Source organism: Candoia aspera, chromosome 2, assembly GCF_035149785.1.
Source record: "Candoia aspera isolate rCanAsp1 chromosome 2, rCanAsp1.hap2, whole genome shotgun sequence".
Classification (NCBI taxonomy): Eukaryota; Metazoa; Chordata; class Lepidosauria; order Squamata; family Boidae; genus Candoia; species Candoia aspera.
Window position 1 is genome coordinate 108,548,401 of NC_086154.1, and position 16,842 is coordinate 108,565,242.

At 39.2% G+C, this 16,842-nt stretch overlaps 1 protein-coding gene across 6 annotated transcripts in view; it reads left to right on the plus strand.

Annotated features, from left to right (window-relative positions):
• Window positions 1-16,842, plus strand: part of EXOC7 (exocyst complex component 7) — a 41,561-nt gene that overhangs the window by 24,300 nt on the left and 419 nt on the right. For 5 of the 6 annotated variants that reach the window (XM_063293039.1, XM_063293038.1, XM_063293034.1 and 2 more), the window contains 9 exons: window positions 593-691; window positions 1,189-1,251; window positions 5,290-5,356; window positions 8,136-8,201; window positions 8,958-9,078; window positions 11,791-11,886; window positions 14,072-14,135; window positions 16,030-16,071; window positions 16,183-16,316. In XM_063293039.1, the coding sequence (XP_063149109.1) occupies window positions 593-691; window positions 1,189-1,251; window positions 5,290-5,356; window positions 8,136-8,201; window positions 8,958-9,078; window positions 11,791-11,886; window positions 14,072-14,135; window positions 16,030-16,071; window positions 16,183-16,316 (752 nt within the window). Of the gene's footprint in view, window positions 1-592; window positions 692-1,188; window positions 1,252-5,289; window positions 5,357-7,185; window positions 7,308-8,135; window positions 8,202-8,957; window positions 9,079-11,790; window positions 11,887-14,071; window positions 14,136-16,029; window positions 16,072-16,182; window positions 16,317-16,842 lie in introns of those variants that run through there. The other variant, XR_010067185.1, reaches the window with a different exon arrangement.

Below are 16,842 nucleotides of genomic sequence, written 5' to 3' on the forward strand. Positions count from 1 at the left end.
CCAGGTCTTCACAGCTCTTCTAAACAGCAGCAGAGTTGGGGCCACCCAGATCTCGGGGGGGACCTTGTTCCAGAGGGCAAGTGCTACTGCTGAGAAGGTGCACTTCTGGGGTTCTGAGAAATGACATCGTTTAATTGAAGGAACCCAGAGCATGCCAACCCTGTAGGATTGAATTGGCCAGGCAGATGTTGTGAGAGACCCGGAGTCCCTCAAGTAACCATGCCCTATGCCACTAAGGTTAGCTGCTTAAGTAGATTTGTCCCTGGAAGCTTTGAAAGTCTCTCTGGGGTCTTAGCTTCCCAAACTAGTAATGATAAGTTAAGCTGCCTAGTACCATAATGGGAAATGCTTTAATGCATATGTTCAGCTCAGGCAGGAAATGGAATAATAGTAAAGATGATAAGGTTCAGTTTGTCAGGAGCACATGCTGTACCTAGCAAGGTGTTTAATCAAGGTTTTCCCGACTGTGAAATAAACTTTATGTGAGATCTTTATACCCCAAGAGAAGTGTGAATGATCTGCTCCATGTTCAGTTGGTATTAGTGGCTATCCCTGTTTTGAACTGTCTCAGGAACTGTGACTCATATTTCAGGGTACTGCAGCCAGCACTAAGAACAAGTTACCAAGCCTCATAACCTCAATGGAGACAACGGGAGCCAAGGCTCTGGAAGATTTTGCAGATAATATAAAGGTAATTATCATCCCTCTGCTGGTTAATTATCTCTTTGCCACCAAAAGTAATCCAAGAAACTTGTGGAAATGTTTCCATTGTTAATTTTGTAGTAATAATCACAAATTCCAGAAATTATCCTGTAGAAAAGAATGAAAATCTGTCTTTGTTTTCTTGAGCTTAAGGCATATTTCTGACTAAATACATTGGATAATATCTCTTAATCAGTGGCATTTCCAACCATATAGCAGAGTTCTCACTCTTAAAATGTTTGTAGTTCATCTGGCTGAGAAAGAGAACACTAATTATGGGTAAATCAAACATAACAATGGAGGTGGCTTAAAATAAGCATCTATCCAAGCATCTTTTTTTTTTTCAGTTACCAGTAGGTGGTGCCCTTGGACTTCAGGGCCATGGAAAGAGTGAGGCGGTTCAACAAATGTATTCCTATAATAAAAAAGATAATCATTTTAAACCATTCTTAACTATTGCATCAAGGTTTTTTTTTTTCTTTCCAGAACAATCCAGATAAAGAATATAATATGCCAAAAGATGGGACGGTTCATGAACTCACCAGCAATGTACGTGAAGACAATTCACGCCTGTAACTGCCCCCTCTCTTTTGTTCGTATTCCTCACCACAGTTTTGCAGAAATGGGAGAAACCTAATGTTGTAAGATCGAATCACTTTTATGGTCAGAGACTGGGATTAGTCTAATGAGATTAGTGTCACACCTACAGATTCTGCCCTGGCTTTTTTTTTTCTCTTTCATTTTGTGTAGTTCATAGATTTGAAACTTGGTTGCATTTTGCTGAGACCAGGATAAAATTTCTGCGTACTTCTCTCCTCTTTCTGGTTCCTGTGTTGGATGGTGAAGAGGAAATGTGACTTAAATGGGAGCTACTTTATCCCTTGTCTTATTGTTTCCTCCCTTGTTCCTACTCCATAAAGTCATATATCCAGTCTGTGAGCTTGAGCAACAGATCCAGAGCATATGAATACTTGCAACTACCATTTATATCATCCAGTTGTACTTTGTTGTAGACAAATTCAGAAATGCATATATAGATTTATCTACTGATGTACATTTAGGATTCCTTCACAGGGAGTTTGGCCTTCCAGGTCATAACCATGAATCTCAAGCCTGTGTAACCAATCTAACATGCCATCTTCTACAAGTCCATTCCTTGTCTTGGGATTTTGGGAAATGTAGTCCTATCCATCTGGAAGACATAGATTGAGAAAGGCCAGCATATGTTGATAGAGTATATATTCCTCAATCAGATGTCAGGATGTACAGTATGTACAGCATTAGCCTGCTTTGATTGGGAGGCAGTATGGGTTGCTGAAAATGGACAGCTGACCTGGTGCAGATGTTCTTAGCATTTCATATTTTAAGTTCCACAATCACTCTGTCAAAGAAGACCACTTTTTTTCTGAGAAGGACATCGATGTGTTTGGAAGCATTTTGTTCTTACCTTGTTTGGTCATGTTACATTTTAAGGCCATAAAAATTACAATAATATTTTTGACTGCTATAACTGTAAAATAACAAGAAACAGTTAATTGGGACTAGGATGCTATTATAATAGTCTTTTCCTGAGCCCAGAACATGAAATATATCCCAGTCATGAGAAAGAATTAACTATCATAAGGTGTTTTGTTCCATTTTGGTTCCTAAGGCCAAACCTTGGAAAAGCCACTCTAATCCGGGATTCCAAGAAGTACACAGCTGGGATGCTCAGTTCCTTTGCTTGAGCTCATTCAGCTGGAAACTGGCTTTTCTGCCTTGTTTTTTTTTATGGTCTCTCTCCCAATTTGGGGAGGACAATAACATCTCTCCTAGTCTTCTGCTGCACTAGGAAGTACTAGCTTAGCATACAAACACTAAACCACTTATAATCTGTTACTCTGACATCAGTCAAGGATTTTCGGCTCAAGCCTCTGGCAAATGTCCTAGCAGAGAGCACCAGTTGGAAAAAAATCCTTGGGATTCCAGTTTGGCAAAGGCTAGGCACAACTCTCAGAGTGTCTTCCTAGGATTTGCCTGCAAGCAGTAAATGTTCCTCTCTTCTTCCTCTACTAATCTTTTTTAGCATTGCCAAGGCCTTCATCAGAAATGAAGTCTATCCATTTAAAAATTCATAGGCTCTGACAGGAGTATTGAGTTGCTTTGTGATCTGCTCCACTCTCCTGTGGGGTAGCAAAAAAAGAGTTCAGCTTGCTAAGGAAAACAGCAGGAGGGGCTAGTGGATGAAGGCGCAGGTGGATCTCAAGAGGTTGGAGCAGAGTAGCTCTGTTGTTTTAAAAAAGGAAGCAGCAAAGTCCTGACAGTTCAAGAAGAGATGACAGTGTGGGGGACATGATAATCAAGCAGTGTTGAACTAGAATTCCTGTGGGGCTCAGTTGTGGTTGATCCCTGAGCAGCTGTGCTCACACTTCAGCTGAGAGCTAAACTACAAAATGCATTAAATATGTAGGATGCAGCTGTCCTTTGGATGTTTGTTTATAACTACAGTATATAAACTACAGCACAGGGAGGGATCCTGATCAAGATAATACATCTGGAGCAGAATCTTCCTCACAAGGATTTACTTTGCAAAATCCTGTTCCCCCAATATGGGCCTTTAAACAGGGAAAACAGAACTGTGTTATAACTAATTTTGATTTAAAAAAAACTTTTAGATGGTGAGGTCCACAAGTCATGGCTGAGGGACATTCTCAACTCCAGTTTACATGTGGTCTTGATCAGGATCTCTCTCGCTTATGCTTTGCACTACTGTAAAAAAAGAAGAGGGGGCAGCTGTGTGCTGCATATTTCACACATAGGGTGATTTATCCTTTCACATGGAGCATCATACACCAAAATGTAAATAATCTTCTAAGCCTCAGATTCCTTCCGTAGAGAGAAATCTGCTTTATGTCAAGCTCTGAATTAGGTAGCATTTAGGATGGTGCATAGAGGCCTGTATTTTAGGTGATATTAATTAAGTTGCTCTAAAATTAGCTTTGACATCAAGTACTGCCTGACACGTACTTCCCAGGATACATCTATCCTTTCTTAACGGATATAGAACAACTGATCTTTTAAGAAACAAAATGGAGGAAAACCCCAGTTAATTAAAAAAACAAAAGAAAACATGGAGATTGATATCTCAGTCGTAAAGTGCAGGCCATATAGGCAAAGGTTCTGAATTTGGTCCCTGCGATCTTCGTTTTTAAAAATAATTTTTATTGAGAATTTTACTTGAATAAAAATATATATATATAAAAGAAAGAAGAAAAAAGTGCAGGAAACAATGCAGTTAAAAGAAAAGAAAGAAAAAAAGATAATGAAAGAAATGACTTCCAACCTTCATTACAGCAGTTACAATCAAAATTATTATCCTTCTTCCCTCTTGAACACAACCATAATCCCTTTGTCCCCTTATTCAACACTTTTTCAATCGTCCAGTCTAAAAATCATAATTTTAGCTCTCCATTTTCAGCAAAAAGTCCAGAAAAGGTTCAGTATTCCTCAAAAGTGTTTATTTTATCTTCCATTGTGGGTACTTCAATATATCTCCATTTTATACACATATAATAATCTTGCTGGCCGACAAAATAGTATCCTCTTCTATGAATTTATCTATCATAAACAAATATATTCTTCTGGAGTGGTCCAACAATCCTCTTCCCTTCTGTAACTTTCACTCCCTTTAGTAATAACCATTTTTCTTTATTTCAAATCTGTAATCCTTAAAAAGGGAGTAAAAAATAAGAGAGGCTTTTTTCCCCATGTCCATACTTTAGTCCTTTTCAGCACTCCGTACTTCTGTAATCACATGATCTCAGAACTTCATGTTTCTTTTCTTTTTTTTACTTATTACTTTGTTTAACCAGCCAGCCAATCAGCTTCCTTAACAAATTTAAACATTCTTCTTTCCCACGGAGATATATATCATCTGTTTATTTAATTCAAGAAATACTTTAAATGAGGCAATATTCCAAATTTAACTGTCCTGTTCGTCCATTTTTTAACTTTCTTATCCCAAAATCCCAGTAAGCTTTTTGTCTTTAAATCTTTTAAAATCTTTATAACTAGTTCCTTCCTTTTTACTTTAATTTGTCCCAGATTGAAGGTACCCAGGTAGCTTTAGGTGCTCTGCTGCTCTGAAGATCTCTTTACACTTTAAATTTGCTCCATTGAAACATGCTTTAGAAAGTGGATCGGGCAGACCCAGTGTCCTTTAAACAAGCTTTGTGCAAGGCTGTAAGCATGATGTCTTCTCCTGCAGCTCCAAGAACTCTACTCAGTTTACCCACAAGGCTTCCTCACAAGGAGCTGCCCCCCAAAGCTCATGTGGGTGATCTCATGGCTTCTCCTTGTCCAGAGAAGCTCCATTAGCTCGGGCATATCGCCCATCTGTCAGTCTTTGCCTCTGCGTCATCCCTGCTGTTTGACAGAAGTGCTAGTCTGCTATGTTTCCACCCAGAAGTCTCCAGTCCCTGCCATCTTCAGGTAAGACTGGGAAAAAGTTCTCTCTGTAACCTGATGAGCTGCTCCCAGTCAGCAGACAGTAGCAGGCTAGATGGATCACAGGTTTCATTCTAAAGTGCCTTTCCTTTCTCTTTACAGGCCATTCTCTTCCTGCAGCAATTGCTGGATTTTCAAGAGACTGCAGGCGCCATGCTGGCCTCCCAAGGTACCTATGCCAAGACACAAGAATGCCTTCCTGGCACTGATCAAGTCATTTCCTTTGCTTGCTTTGCAGTCAAATCTCCTTACAAGGATGTTGCTCATTCATATCTTGCAATTCTCAGCATTTTAGTCTTGCTCTGGTACAATAAAAGCTACTACTTTCTAAGTACTTATAAATAAGCTTAGAGAGCCGCCTCTGGCTTTTCTGATCAGCCTTTAAATGTGCTGCTAGCTTGGGGATTATTGAAACCTAAAAGGATGGATGTAAAATAGCCTTTTATCTCCAAAACACAACATCTTTTGGTGAAATCACATTTCCCAGGTCATTCTCAATATGTGGAAAGGTGGTTAGCTGGATTTCATGACCCAGCCATAGTAGCACAGAACATTCATTTGATTCTGAGTGTCTTTTGGTAGAAGACAGGAGTTTTGAAATCCTTGCTTCTGGTAATAGGTAAAACCACATCACTAGTTTTCATATCAACCTTCCAGGGTGTGTAATGCAGCTATTGATAATGATTTCAGAAGTGTTTTCTTGTTTTCTTACCTAATGATAATAATGTTTTTGTTTCCTTTATTGTGACTTTTCTGGAGATCTTTAAAATGCGCATCATTCTGTCCAGTCAGGGCCATGCTAAGAAGGCTTAACTGTGCAAACTGCATCTTGCATGTTAACAGCTACTAAACAATGTTTGAAACATGATCCATTTCTGTGCCTGAATTGTCAACGCCACTACCTTTATGCCTCCTTTACTTGCTAAAATGGTTATGGACAAAGGCAGTTGTGGAGCCAACTTCTTAACTGGCCCAAAGAGTGACTGCTAATTATCAGTGGAGCTTAAAAAAAAAAGCACACAGAAAATGATGATTCATTTTTGCAAACTGATGCAGAAATGGGGAAAAGTATGAAAACTATAGAAAGTGAATGAGATCGTATTTGTCAATCCTGAGCCTCCTAAAACCCCTGTTTGGACTGCAGGGAACCAATACACAAGAGCAGGATGTGGTGGAAATTAAAAAAAAAAATCAGTGGAGCTCGGGAAGAAGTTGTCTTGCTTCTGCCCTCCAGCTTTGCACGTTTGGGGCAGAATGACATAGCTGTGACTGGGATTACAGCAGTTCAGGCTGCAGCCTCTATCCACTCACTGAAGGGGGAGCACCACTGGATTCAGTGTGGCTTGCTTCTGACCAGGTGGGGATAAGAATGGACCCTCTAAAAAGAAGTGGCTCCCTCTGCTGAGTCCATAGCACTGTCTGTTGGTGTCTTCTGCTTCGTTCTGGAAAGTATAGTTGTTTCTAACCTGTCTTTTTGAACTTTGCCTTCCTTCCTTCCTTCCTTCCTTCCTTTCCTTCTTCCTCTTTTTTCTTCCAATCCTTTCACCTCAATTCTGCCTTAAATTCTATAGTTCTAGGGGACACATACAATATACCTTTAGATCCCAGAGGTAAGCAGCAGCAATATTTGTACTACCCACATGCATAGCTAATACTACTGTCTCGATCTCTCTCTCTCTCTCTCCTCGTATCTACTTACAGATTTCTGCGGTTTGGTTCTTTAAATCATTCTCAGAAAAAGCCTATCTGTTCCGATTGTCTGAAAATTTCCAAATCAGTGAGGCTAGTTGTTTTTCCTGCACATATGGCTGGTGTGCTGCTGCCCATTTTCATAGAGACTAAATGTCTGTAATGCAGCACAGAGCTCTTGCTGATGGTAGCAGGTGATTTGCCCTTGATCTAAAGTGTTAACAGCCACTCCCCTGAGAAAGCAACTCAGTACACACATATGTCATAAAATATTCCAAGAGCCATTGTTTCCTTTATTTTTTTAAAAAGCAACTTCAGTGAAGCTCTGCTTTGGAACAGAAAAGAAAAGGAGAGATTCATTGTCACCAGGCTACAGTTCTTCTGTCCAAACTGACGCCATCCACATACTTTGGTTCCTGAGATAGCTAAAGGTGCATCTCTTATTTCTGACTCCACAACTGGAATCTCATAAGATGAGATGGGGGCGGGAGGCAGCTTGGTAAGGGGAGGTTGCTTTGGGAAAATGATAAACAAAGGAAGGTTTAATTACTCTTCCCGTAACTACCTACATGACAACATACACACTGCTATTTTTGTTTACAGAAATTGGCTGCTATGGCTCTGTTACATGTATTGGCATGTGACATATGTTTTACTGTTTAATTATAATTGATAACCTGTCCTGTTCAGAAACCTTGGATACTTCCATACTATACTAGAAGATTCTGTACTGCTTATATTGATAACAGAAATCATGGCTGTTAAGTTTTTTGAGTCTTAAAATGCATTTTATTTGAACCTTAATGGTTCTGGTGGTGAACTAAATTTTGGAGTGAGGATGATTCAGAAACTGCACAATTTATCAACTTGTTAAGATAGCTGTGAAATGATTCATAATAGTAACAGAAGTCTTCATTGCAATTCATAGAGATGAAGATAGTTCTTATAAATTTTCCAAAATAATCAAGTTTTTAGAGTAGCCTTTTCTCCCAATCTTAAGTTCCCAGCTATTGTAGGTCAGCCATTCCCATTATCTCCAGCCAATATTGCCAGTGATGAAGAGGAGTAAAGCTGTAGGCCAACAATAACTTGAGATCCAGAAACTAAAAAGTCAGTTGGTGGGGAAAGCATTTTTTCTCGTGATAAATAAAAAAAATCTTTTAGATGATCTTATAGAAGCAAAAAGTTGAAGAAGAAGCAAAACAGCCATACATAATTGAATAGCATATAGTAACTAATTTAATTATTGTTCCTTTCAGAGACTAGCTCTTCAGCCAGTAGCTACAGTTCAGAGTTCAGTAGACGGCTACTGAGCACCTACATCTGTAAGTAATTTCTCCAAGTCTCTAACACCTTCCCTCTCTTGGGCTCATGTGCGTTTGACCTGACTTATTAAATGCTGTGACTTCTGACAAGACGAGTATAAAATTGTGCTGATAGATGCTCTTAGTGGTAGTGGTACTGAGAAGTAGGATATTGTTGTTATCTCTCTCTCTATCTAGACCAAGAGGGAAATGCCAGTTGAAACCTAATTTAGATAAGATCATCCAGAATTCGTCCTCTGTTAGATACTGAAGTGTAATAAATAAATGAATGAATGAATGAATGAATGAATGAATGAATGAATGAATGAATGAAACAGAGTCTGCATTAGATCTATTGTATCAGTCTTTCCCAATCTGGCACTACAGATGTGCTTGAGAATTTTGGTTATTGGAGTCCAAAAACATCTGGAGGGCACTGGGTCTGTATTTCTAATTAAATGACAAACACAGTGTTTTATATTTGAAAGTTCTACCATTCAGTCCTTAATGGAAGTTAACTCCATTTATCAAGGAAAAGACAAAATAAATAATTACTTTCTACTACATATGGTGAATGTTAAAGATGTTTCACACTTGAGAAACTGTTATTCAGGAGCTTTAGAAATAGATCTTCATTAAGGATTTATACAAAAGAAAAACAACTAAAATTGCATTTTCAAATGAGTAAAACAAGGAAGTACGGTAGGATTAACACCCCTGTTAAACTTGAGATCTTTGCAAGTGGCCTTTTTTTCCTCATGCATTCTTTTTATTAAGGCAAAGTTTTGGGCAACTTACAACTAAACCTTCTCAGTAAATCCAAAGTTTATGAGGACCCAGCATTAAGTGCCATCTTCCTGCTTAACAACTACAATTACATTCTCAAGTCCCTTGAAAAGTAAGTATAAGAAAATCACTTGTGAATGTTGGAAGAATAAACATACTGGATTTTCTGCCATCTATCTCTGTTTTGTGTTCATCAGTTTCTTTTGTCCATTCTTCTGCAGAGTTCATTTTCTTTGCTGCTGTTTTTATGTGCCTTCAAAAAAGGCCCTTTGAAGTCTTTCATCTCTACTGTTAGGATTATCTTGTGTATGGCAATGGAAAATAGAATATTTTCAGTGCGTAAAGTGCTTTCATCTTGTCAGCTGAGAGGCTTTTTGTTCTGGAGAGCACTTCTCAACAAATCCAAGGAATAATTTTCTGTTGATAGTTTTCCATTTTCCATGACAGTCATTCCAACTCAGAAAAATAAGCATTGCAACAGTTACTGTACAGTACAACTCTGGATTATGTGCCTTCACTAATGTAGTAGTTTCTCTTTGTATAATTGTACTTAACTAGACCACATAATAATGAAATGGAGTTGAGGTTATTCAGATAAATAATGTGCCATAAAAATTGGTATATACCATCATTTGAGCATTGGACAGGAAAATCCATCTGTCTAAAGTAGAATTAAAGAATATGCAGAGGAACATGGAAAAGGCCAGCCAGGCTTCTGCTCATCTATCAGTGAGATGCCCACTGTCCTTAAGCCTGATATGTGAGAGCCCGTTCGGTGCAGTGCTGAAGGGGCTGGGCTAGAAACAGGAGATGGAGAGTTCTAGCCCCCACTTAGGCAGGAAAGCCGGCTGGGTGACTTTGGGCCAGTCACTCTCTCTCAGCCCAGCCCACCTCACAGCAGCGTTGTTGTGGGGAAAATGGGAGGCAGAAAAATTAGGCATGTTCACCACTTTGAGTTATACTTTAAAAAGGGATAAAATAATAATAATAATAACAATAATAATATATAGCCTATTAATTCTACATCCACCAAAAACTATCTTTTGCCATTAGTTACACTTAGTTTGTAAGCTTCAACAATACTTCTTGCTGTAGCTTCATCGAGGTCTACCACACACTACAAATATTCTGGATGTGTGCATACACAAATAGACACACTCATCACCTACTTACCTATCTTGGTCAATTATACAGTGGCAGCTGCAAAACACCACTGCTGTGTGCCAACATTTTAAAAAATGTGGGTCCTGGTAATCTTAAAGAATTGGCTTTTTTATTTTTATGTTCTTCAAGCACAGTTGAAGCCATCTGTGCTTTTCCTGGAATGCCCTGTATTACCACCTTGCATTTCCCATCACAGATGCAAGAAGCAACAGGCCAGTAGGTCACAGTAGGTCCCCAAAGTGCAGATGCAGCTTCAGTGAGGAGAGGTCACATCACCATGTTGATGGCAATTCAATGAGGATGAACAAGCTAAAAAAGTTGTGCTAGGGTGGATTGAGAATGATTTGGGCACTGCATAGATTGTGGTGTGGCACAGCTCATTGGCTTAAAATTGCCATGAGCTGAGGCTTCCCCAGTTGTACAGCCAAACAAATACTGTTTTTCTGTCCATTTCCTGCCACTTTCAATCTCTCACCATTTCTTGCATTGCCTGGAACCCAATATGTCTTGGGACAGGGAATAAAATCTTAAACTCTTAAGAGCATAGTATAGATGTTTTTAAAAATCTTGCTAACAGTTTTCACCTCCCTAGAAATTGCAGCTTCACCTTAACTGGTTTTCTGTTTCCCTGTTTGTTTAAAATGTTTTAGAGTGCTTAAGGGCAAAAACTCTCAAATAACTCTTAAGATATGCAAGCAACACCAAAATGTTCTTAGCAGTTCAGCATCAGTCCTTTCTGTATTCTGACTGATATTCAGTGCATAAAAAGAAGTAGAAGAAAGTATTTTGGAGTATACTCAAGTCAGTTTGTTCCTGCTTGATGATAGGCAACTGTTGAAAACAGAAGATGAACATGAATAATATTCCATATTGTGTAACTTAATTTGATTTTCAAGATAAAGGTCCACAAATCTCCTTATTGGTGACTGCATTTTTTATTTGATTATTCTTTGCATTCCCCTTAGCCTGAAGATAAACAAGATCTCCAGACCTTGCACCAACTTTAAAAGGGGGCAGAAAGCAATGTTTTGTATTGTTTATGCTGGTGCATCACAAACTTTTTCCTTCATTACCCAAAACTGCTTATCAGAAAGTCCTTTTTACCCAATGTAGGTAAAACACTTTAAGTCAGTTAATGGATTTGTGTGTCGTTACCCAAGAAAAACCACTTTTACCCAACTTTGGGTAATTTATCCAGGTTTGGGAAGCGCTGGTTTATGCCTTTCAAAAATCAGAGCAAATTCTGAGATCCTGTGTCTGCTCCTTCATGGTTGAGGGACTCAGAAGTGCTCTTTGATCTTGTGATGAACCTTGTAGATCCCTGGAAAGAAATGAAACCAGTTTTTGTTTTCTAAAGGTTATTGAAGCGAAATGACTTAGAGAGGCTTGGAGAATTTCTGCAACTCACCATAACGTCGTAGTCAAGTGGCCCATGCCACCCAACCTCACTCCCACCCCCCAAAAGCAGGCTTGGTTGTTGCCCTCACAATTTTTTTTCTGGATTCCAATATTAGCTAAAATACATTGAACACTGATGCAACTTAAGAATTAAGGAAGACAAATTTTTGCTTTAACAGTTTGAAACTGGTTCTTCTTTATAGGCAGAAAAATGCTGCTATTTCATGGATTCCTGTTCAGTTAGCCTTCTTCCTTCTTCTAGGTCTGAACTAATCCAGTTGGTCGCTGTGACACAGAAGACAGCAGAAAGATCTTACAGGGAACACATTGAGCAGCAGATTCTGACATACCAGCGCAGGTGAAAAGTACTTGCCCAATCATTTTCCATTTGAGTTCCGACTTGACTGCTTTAATCAAACTCTCGTGCCCACACATACTACAGAGGATTTTAGCAAGTTGTAACAGAGCAAGAGAAGACCATTTGTCCTTCTTGAAAAGCACAAGTAAAATGATTGATATCATTGGATATTAGTACTAATTAGGAAGCAAATTCAGTTCCATCAGCTTGCATTGTGAAGGACTTACTGTCCTTTTGAGAATCCAACATTACTGATGCTAAGGTAATATTTGAGGATAAAATTTGCTCATGAAAACAGAAACTGGATGGGGAGGAACTGTCTCTGACTCAATCCTACTAAGACTGAGTGGCTGTGAGTGTTTGGGCCACCTCGATCTGGGGATGTTCCATCTTTAACCTTGGATGGGGTAGTACATCCCTGTTCAAGAGTGGTGTACAATCTGGGGGTCTTCCTGGACTCACAACTCCTACTTGATGAGCTAGTGGCAGCTGTGGTCAGGAAGGCCTTTTCACAGCTTTATCTGTTGTGCCAGTTGTGTCCTTCCCTAGATCAGGAGGTCCTTCAGATAGTTACTCATGCCCTGGTCACCTCACAGCTTGTTTACTATAACATGCTCTACATGGGGTTGCCTTGAAGACTGCCTGGAAGCATCAACTGGTCCAGAATGCAGCGGCATGGGGAGTGATGGGCATGCTTCACTCTCCTCTGCAAGCTGCACTGCTCCACAAGCTGCACCGGTTACCAGTTCGTTTCCAGGTGCAATTCAAGGTGCTGGTCATTATCTCTAAAACTCTACATGGCATAGGGCCTGGCTACTTGAGGGACCTCCTATCTCCCCTTCAATCTGGCAGGGTTGGCACACTTGTAGTTCCTTTGATTAAATAATGCCATCTACTGGGAGCCCAGAAGCATGCCTTCCCTGTCACAGCACTTGCCCTTTGGAGTAAGGTTCTCCCCAAGTTCTGGGTGCTCTCACCCTTCTGGTGTTATGTGAGGCCTTGAAGACCTGACTCTTTGGCTGGGCTTTTGGCCAGGGTGGCTGCAGCCCCTTCTGAGTTGTATGTGTATTTTTTGTTGTTGCTCAGTTCTGCCAACCTTTTGCTCTTTTGTTTTTGTTGTTATAGGGGTTCATTGTTTTTGTGTGTCTGTATGTGTATGTTTACTTAGTGAACTGCCCAGGGTCACTGGGAGTTGAGCAGTGTACAAATTTAATAAATAAATTTATCTAGTCTTCAAAGTCTGTGTAAACCCACTGTTTAATGGACTAACAGGAAATGGGGCTCTATTAATCTAAATGTTTGTTAAGTGGCAAATGGGATTTTTCAAGCCCTAAAACACCCTTTTACCTAAGAAAATCTACTTTATTGAAAGTAAAGGGAAGCAATAAACATTGAATTGATTTGCCAAACATTGGACTCTGTTATTGATATTGCCTGAAAGTCAGATAAAACCATTTCCAACAGATTTTGTCCAGGTCTGCTAAGTCAAAGTCTGTTAAATTATGATTTTAGATTCCTGTGTGTGCATGTGTGAGTAAGGATGTATAGACTCTCTCTGTGTGAATGTCTATACAGACAGTCCTCGTTTAGCAACCATTCGTAGTTACAACAGAGATGAAAAAATAACTTTATCACCAATCCTCACATTTATGTCCTTTGCAGGTCTGTAAAGCAAAGGACCACTGAAGTAAGATCAGTTTCGCAGTTTCACTGAGTGACTACTTGGTTTAATGGCTGAGGTGCCAGTCCCAATTGTGGTTGCTAAACAAGGACTACCTATATATACATAAGTATATTTATGAACGATTGCCTTCACCAGTTCATGTCTTAGATTACTACATCTGCTTCTGAGATACAGGCAGATCAGTACACAGGATGATTTGAATCCCAAATTACTGTTAGTTTTAAGGATTTCAAATAGCTGAAGCTAGCTGTGTTCCTTTGTGTTCATGTGGACTGCCGTATCGGCCGTAGCTTAACCAATGACGAGGGCCATCTAAAGATGCAGATTCCATTCTCCCCTGTGTACACACATGGAAGGTTCCTTGAGAGAGAGGGAGGTCTGGATCATTTGAGTTTCCTGATCAGATAATGGAACATACAACAGTTGTTTCTCATTTGCATATTCATTTGTTGCCATTGGAATCACATCCACTCTATTGAATCTTCTACATATCTATTTCAGCTGGTTAAAAGTAACAGATTATATCTCGGATAAAAACTTACCCGTCTTCCAACCTGGAGTCAAGGTGAGAATAGTTTAAATTAAGTTTTATGGATTAGAAAATTGGAAAGTATATATGTATCTAGCGCTTAAAATGCACTTCTTTTGTTCTTCAAATATCAATTAAAAGCACTACTGGCATACTGTGTTTGAAAAGGGAAATTATCCTTTCTGTTTCAGAGTGGTTCTAGCAAACAAACCCTTCCCCATTTCCACCCCCACAGAAAAAATAAAGTTTATATAAGTCCAGGTGCTAATGGGATTTTTATTGCTGGGGATAACTTTGTCTTTGCTGGGGATCAATTTTAGCCCAACTTTGGGATATTAAGAATAGTTTTAAAAATTCCTCATCATACTCACCATTCTTGCCTTATCTCTATGGTTGTATTTTATTCTGCTCTTGTTTTGTGTGTTTTTGTATTTTAAGTGGAGGACATTATATAAACGTTTTAAATAAGAAACGTAAAGCATAAAAACTCATGTATTAAATGTTTACATTCATCAAAAGTTTCATGCAGTTTGGACCTCAGATTCTGAAAGTAGGAACTCCTTTTAACCATAATAAAAACATTATAAATTATTTGTACACTGGGACGCTTCACAGATCATTTAAAAAGGTACCTCCCTGAATGTTAAGATTTGTAGATTTTTGTTTCATGCCTTTTTGTTTTTACCTACAGTATATATTGAAAATTAATAAAATTAAAAATTAAAAAAAAGATTTCAGCCAAATAATTATGTATACTGTGTAATACTCTAAATTCAGGTGATATAATTCTTCATGAATCTTTCACATAATCTTTGGATGGCTCCATCAGTGCATCAGGACTTTATAGTATATAATATTATTTAAGTACTTAAGTTTAACCTGCATAATTTCTGTTCAGAAAATTTCAGGACAGGACAGTAACATATGTTTTCTCTACATAGATACTCCTCCCTTAAATGTTCCTATCTTACTTTTCTCCAAGACAAAGCAGTTTATAAGAGAATAGGAAAATCAGTTCAAATCAGAGTTGAAGAGCAACTGGTAATAACAATAAAGCAGCAAGGCTTGAAACGTTCAGCAATAGCAGTACAACCCTACAACAGATTACTTTACGATACGAATATATCCCATCACACATCAAGTATAAAGTATACTTTAACTTTAGTATAAAGATGAGTTTAATAATTGCCTGAAAAGGAAACAGCAGCTCTCACTTAGAACCACACTGTCTCAGTGCCAGTACTGAGAGGTCCCTTTCTCTTTTGTACCCTCCTCCCTGCCCTCAGCAAGTAGGTGGGACTGAAACAATGTCTCCAGTAGTAAAATCAAGACAGGGTCATAGGGTTACCTAAAACCCCCTTTTTTTTGGCCTCAAATTACATACAGCAGAATCTCACAAGCATGTCTCTGGCTTGTTTTTTAAAGGCAAACTCATACTGCAGTAACCTAGTCGGGAGGGAAAATTTGGAAATAACTTACACCAGATCTAGGGTGGAAGTGAAATGTTATATTTTGTGCTCAGGTATATGCATACTATAGATCTTAATCCGAAGTATGGAAGTGACCCTGCAAACATAGAGGTTGTGCATTGCTTGGGATTCAGTCTCCAAAGGGTGCCATGTTCACATTCCTGCGTGCTCCAAAGCACAGATTTGACGCATTGTACAGCTCTAATAGACACACTTGAAGCATACTCTTTATCTGCTAGTGGATTTTATTGCAAGGATATTCATGTATGTTCCATAATTGGCATGTGAGGTCAATGTGGCCTGAAAGGCAGGTTAAAAATCTTGTAAATAATAAGACAACTGTACTCTGATCCCTAACTCCAGGTTTGTACAGGGCCTAGCATTGAGGTAAAGTGCTCTCAAAAAGTCAAGAAGCAATTTGAACACCAGCACTAACTCTCCTTTTCCTTAACTGTTTGCAGCTCAAAGACAAGGAGAGGCAAGTGATCAAGGAGCGTTTCAAGGTAATACACGGGCAGAGACTTTGCAGATTTTTTCTCTTACCTGGGTGCCATTGCTTGTTATTGGTTGTTCGGTTGAGATACATTCTTAATACAATCTTTTCTATGGAAAAGGGTTTTAATGATGGCCTGGAGGAGCTGTGTAAAATCCAGAAGGCGTGGGCCATCCCTGACATGGAACAGAGGGACAATATTCGGCAGGCCCAGAAAAGCATTGTGGAAGAGACCTATGCCGCCTTCCTCAGCAGGTGACTCTTTGTCTGGCAAAGACCTCTTTCTCTCTTTGCAGGGAGTTCTGACATGCAGGCAAGGCTTGGCAGGATGCTGTTTCCTGGTCCCATTTCTGAAGCTGTCCCTGGGGTCTCTTGTCCTTAAGAGGGCCGGAGAACCAGAATGTTGCATACAAAGTTTTAATGTAGCCTTTAGCACTCCCAAAACACAGGGCTTGGTGTGTTTCATTGTCCATATGGTATTCCAGGCTTTCTGTTGCATAGATTGGCTAGATAGAGTAGTTGACCAAACTTTACAGTATGTGAAGTGCTACTGTTTATGATTCCAGCTATTCCCTCCCCTTCTCCATTTTATGGGTTTTGTTTTGGCTGTTCAAAAGTCAGCATTATGTGCCCATTGAGCATATGTAACCCTCACTGAAATATTTTTAGGGGATGCCCCTTTACATTTTTGTAAACAGTGTTCTGTTTCTCCAAATGTCTTCTGGTATCTGAGTTTGGCGTTTTTGAGTGTATGAAGTCTGACACTCAGGATTAAGAATGC